The sequence below is a fragment of the Gorilla gorilla genome, chromosome 16 (genome assembly GCF_029281585.2).
Source record: "Gorilla gorilla gorilla isolate KB3781 chromosome 16, NHGRI_mGorGor1-v2.1_pri, whole genome shotgun sequence".
In the NCBI taxonomy this organism is placed as follows: Eukaryota; Metazoa; Chordata; class Mammalia; order Primates; family Hominidae; genus Gorilla; species Gorilla gorilla.
The window spans coordinates 21,890,189-21,893,003 of NC_073240.2; the positions used below are offsets into that span (position 1 = coordinate 21,890,189).

Consider the following 2,815-nt stretch of genomic DNA (forward strand, 5'->3'; position numbering starts at 1 on the left):
ATTGAAACAGTGGATGTGGAGTGAGCTTTAATCCACACCCATCTGCAGCTTCAGGTATTCTCAGATGCAGTATTCATCTGCAAGAGCCAAAATGAGAAAAGAGCCACCTCCAACCCCCCCAGAGTTTTAGCCTCCCTTTGTTTCCAGTGATCCAGTGCATCTAGACCTCCAGGAAAGGGACTCCCTGGTGATTTTAGTGATTCTTCTCTTGGAGCCTCCCTGAAGAGGACATTGGGTTTCCAAAGGCCCATTCACTATTTCAAGAGGTGGTGTCATCCGTTCATGTTGTCACTGAAGGAGCATTCTGAGCCAGGGCACAGTCACTTCCTAGTGAGCTACAGAGGCTGAGAGAAAAATGCTCTGTGAGACCCAACAGGAAGCTCCCTGCAGTGCAAGGTGTGGGTGGCAGGGAGCGCTCGGGCCTCCCCCAGCACAGACTGCAGCCCAGGAGCTGGTGCACAGGAGGCTGGGGAGGGGTTCCTCCCAGGGGTTGATGTCTTCCTTTTCTTGAACAAACATGCTTTAATAAGTTAAACAAGAATTTAGTAAAGACTATTTGTAGGATTTATCTAACCTAACAAGTCAATGAGAATCACATTTAAAAGGAGAAATTTCTAGGATTTTCAGATATCTTAATAGTTAGGAGATGGAGAAAAGGGATGGTTTTATTAATTCAGTGCTTGCCAATCTTAGCAGAGACAGTAGTAAGACAGGCAGAAAGCAAAGCCCAGAAAAGTATGAAGGTGTCAAAGTGCCATTTAAGTATGGGTTCACCTGGAGGACCATGTTTTGTAGGAGCTTGTTTTCAGCAGAGACAATCTATTTTAGCAGAGTTCTGGGCATACAAGGGGACACACATCATTAAACAAGGATTAGGACAGGGCTTCAGCGTCCCACTCTTGCATGGCCCATAAATAATGTGTGTTCTCTTTCTCATCTTGGATCAAGTCTAGAGCTATGAAGCTATGAAATAGTATCCCTTATGAATATGCAAATAACCTGAGATTTACTGAAGTAAATACAGATCTGTCCTTGCCCTGAGAGCATCACCCAACAACCACATCCGTCCTCTAGAGAATCCCCTGAGAGCTCAGCTCCTCACCATGGACTGGACCTGGAGGATCCTCTTCTTGGTGGCAGCAGCTACAGGTAGGAGGCTCCCTAGTCCCAGTGATGAGAAAGAGATTGAGTCCAGTCCAGGGAGATCTCATCCACTCCTGTGTCCTCTCCACAGGTGCCCACTCCCAGGTGCAGCTGGTGCAGTCTGGGGCTGAGGTGAAGAAGCCTGGGGCCTCAGTGAAGGTCTCCTGCAAGGCTTCTGGATACACCTTCACCGACTACTATATGCACTGGGTGCGACAGGCCCCTGGACAAGGGCTTGAGTGGATGGGACGGATCAACCCTAACAGTGGTGGCACAAACTACACACAGAAGTTTCAGGGCAGAGTCACCATGACCAGGGACACGTCCATCAGCACAGCCTACATGGAGCTGAGCAGGCTGAGATCTGAGGACACGGCCACGTATTACTGTGCGAGAGACACAGTGTGAAAACCCACATCCTGAGAGTGTCAGAAACCCCAGGGAGGAGGCAGCTGTGCTGGGACTGAGAAATGAAAGGGATTATTATTTTTAATGTTGTTTATAGTATGTCATTAATAAATTGAAAAAAGTAACAATAGAAGTATATACTCTAATTATATGGGAACTTTGTTTTTTCAGTTTTTTGGTTTTTTTTTTTTTTTTGGTTTGTTTGTTTGTGACAGAGCCTCACTCTGCCACCCAGGCTGGAGTGACACGGCAAAATCTCAGCTCACTGCAACCTCCACCTCCCAGGTTCAAGCAATTCTCCCGCCTCGGCCTCCAGAGTAGTTGGGATTACAGGCACCCGCCACCATGCCTGGCGAATTTTTGTATTTTTAGTAGAGACGGGGTTTCACCATGTTAGCTAGGCTGGTGTCGAACTGCTGATCTCAGGTGATCTACCCTCCTCAGCCTCCCAAAGTCCTGGGATTACAGGCATGAGCCACTGCGCCTGGCCCAATTATATGGGAATTGTTTATATAATTATCACCCTATAAGCAAAATTCATGGAGGAGGAAAAGCTCTACTGAAGAAAGCTGATACTGGCATTCCCATGAAAGTATCTGTGTAGAAGTAAGTATTAAAATCAGTTGAATAGGCGAGGCACGGTGGCTCACACCTATAATCCCAGCACTTTGGGAGACCAAGGCAGGTGGATCACAAGGTAAGGAGTTCAAGATCAGCCTGGCCAAGATGGCAAAACCCCTTCTCTACTAAAAATATAAAGAATTAGCTGGGCGTGGTGGTGGGTGCCTGTAATCACAGCTACTTGGGAGGCTGAGGCAGAGAATTGCTTGAACCAGGGAGGCGAAGGTTGCAGTGAGCCGAGATCGCGCCACTGCACTCCAGCCTGGGTGACAGAGCGAAACTCCATCTCAAAACAAAACAAAACAAAACAAAACAAAACAAAACAAAACAAAACCAAAAAATCAGTTGAATAAAGTACCTTAGAGTCATCTGTTCAATTAACATGTTTAACTCCAAAGAAATAATGAAAATATTTTCCAAAAAGGAAGTGACATTTTATGTTCCTACCAACAGTGAATAAGACTTTCTTTTCTGGAGCCTTGTCAGTATTCACCAATGCTTTGCTGTGCAGCCATTGTAATATTATAGTAAATGAGTAGTAGTATTTAATGGTTGTTTAAGTATACATATTCCTAATACAAAGTCTTGATGAACACTTTTTTATACATTGTTTTATGAGGTGCTCGTTCAGATCTCTGTATGC

General features: G+C 45.4%; 1 gene segment (V, D, J or C); it reads left to right on the forward strand.

The window, feature by feature from the left end:
• The first annotated feature begins 1,040 nt into the window (after positions 1 to 1,040).
• On the forward strand, positions 1,041 to 1,683 carry LOC101144925 (immunoglobulin heavy variable 1-2-like). The segment is given in 2 exon segments: positions 1,041 to 1,149; positions 1,235 to 1,683. Coding segments are annotated over 2 exon segments (363 nt in total).
• The last annotated feature ends 1,132 nt before the right edge of the window (positions 1,684 to 2,815 follow it).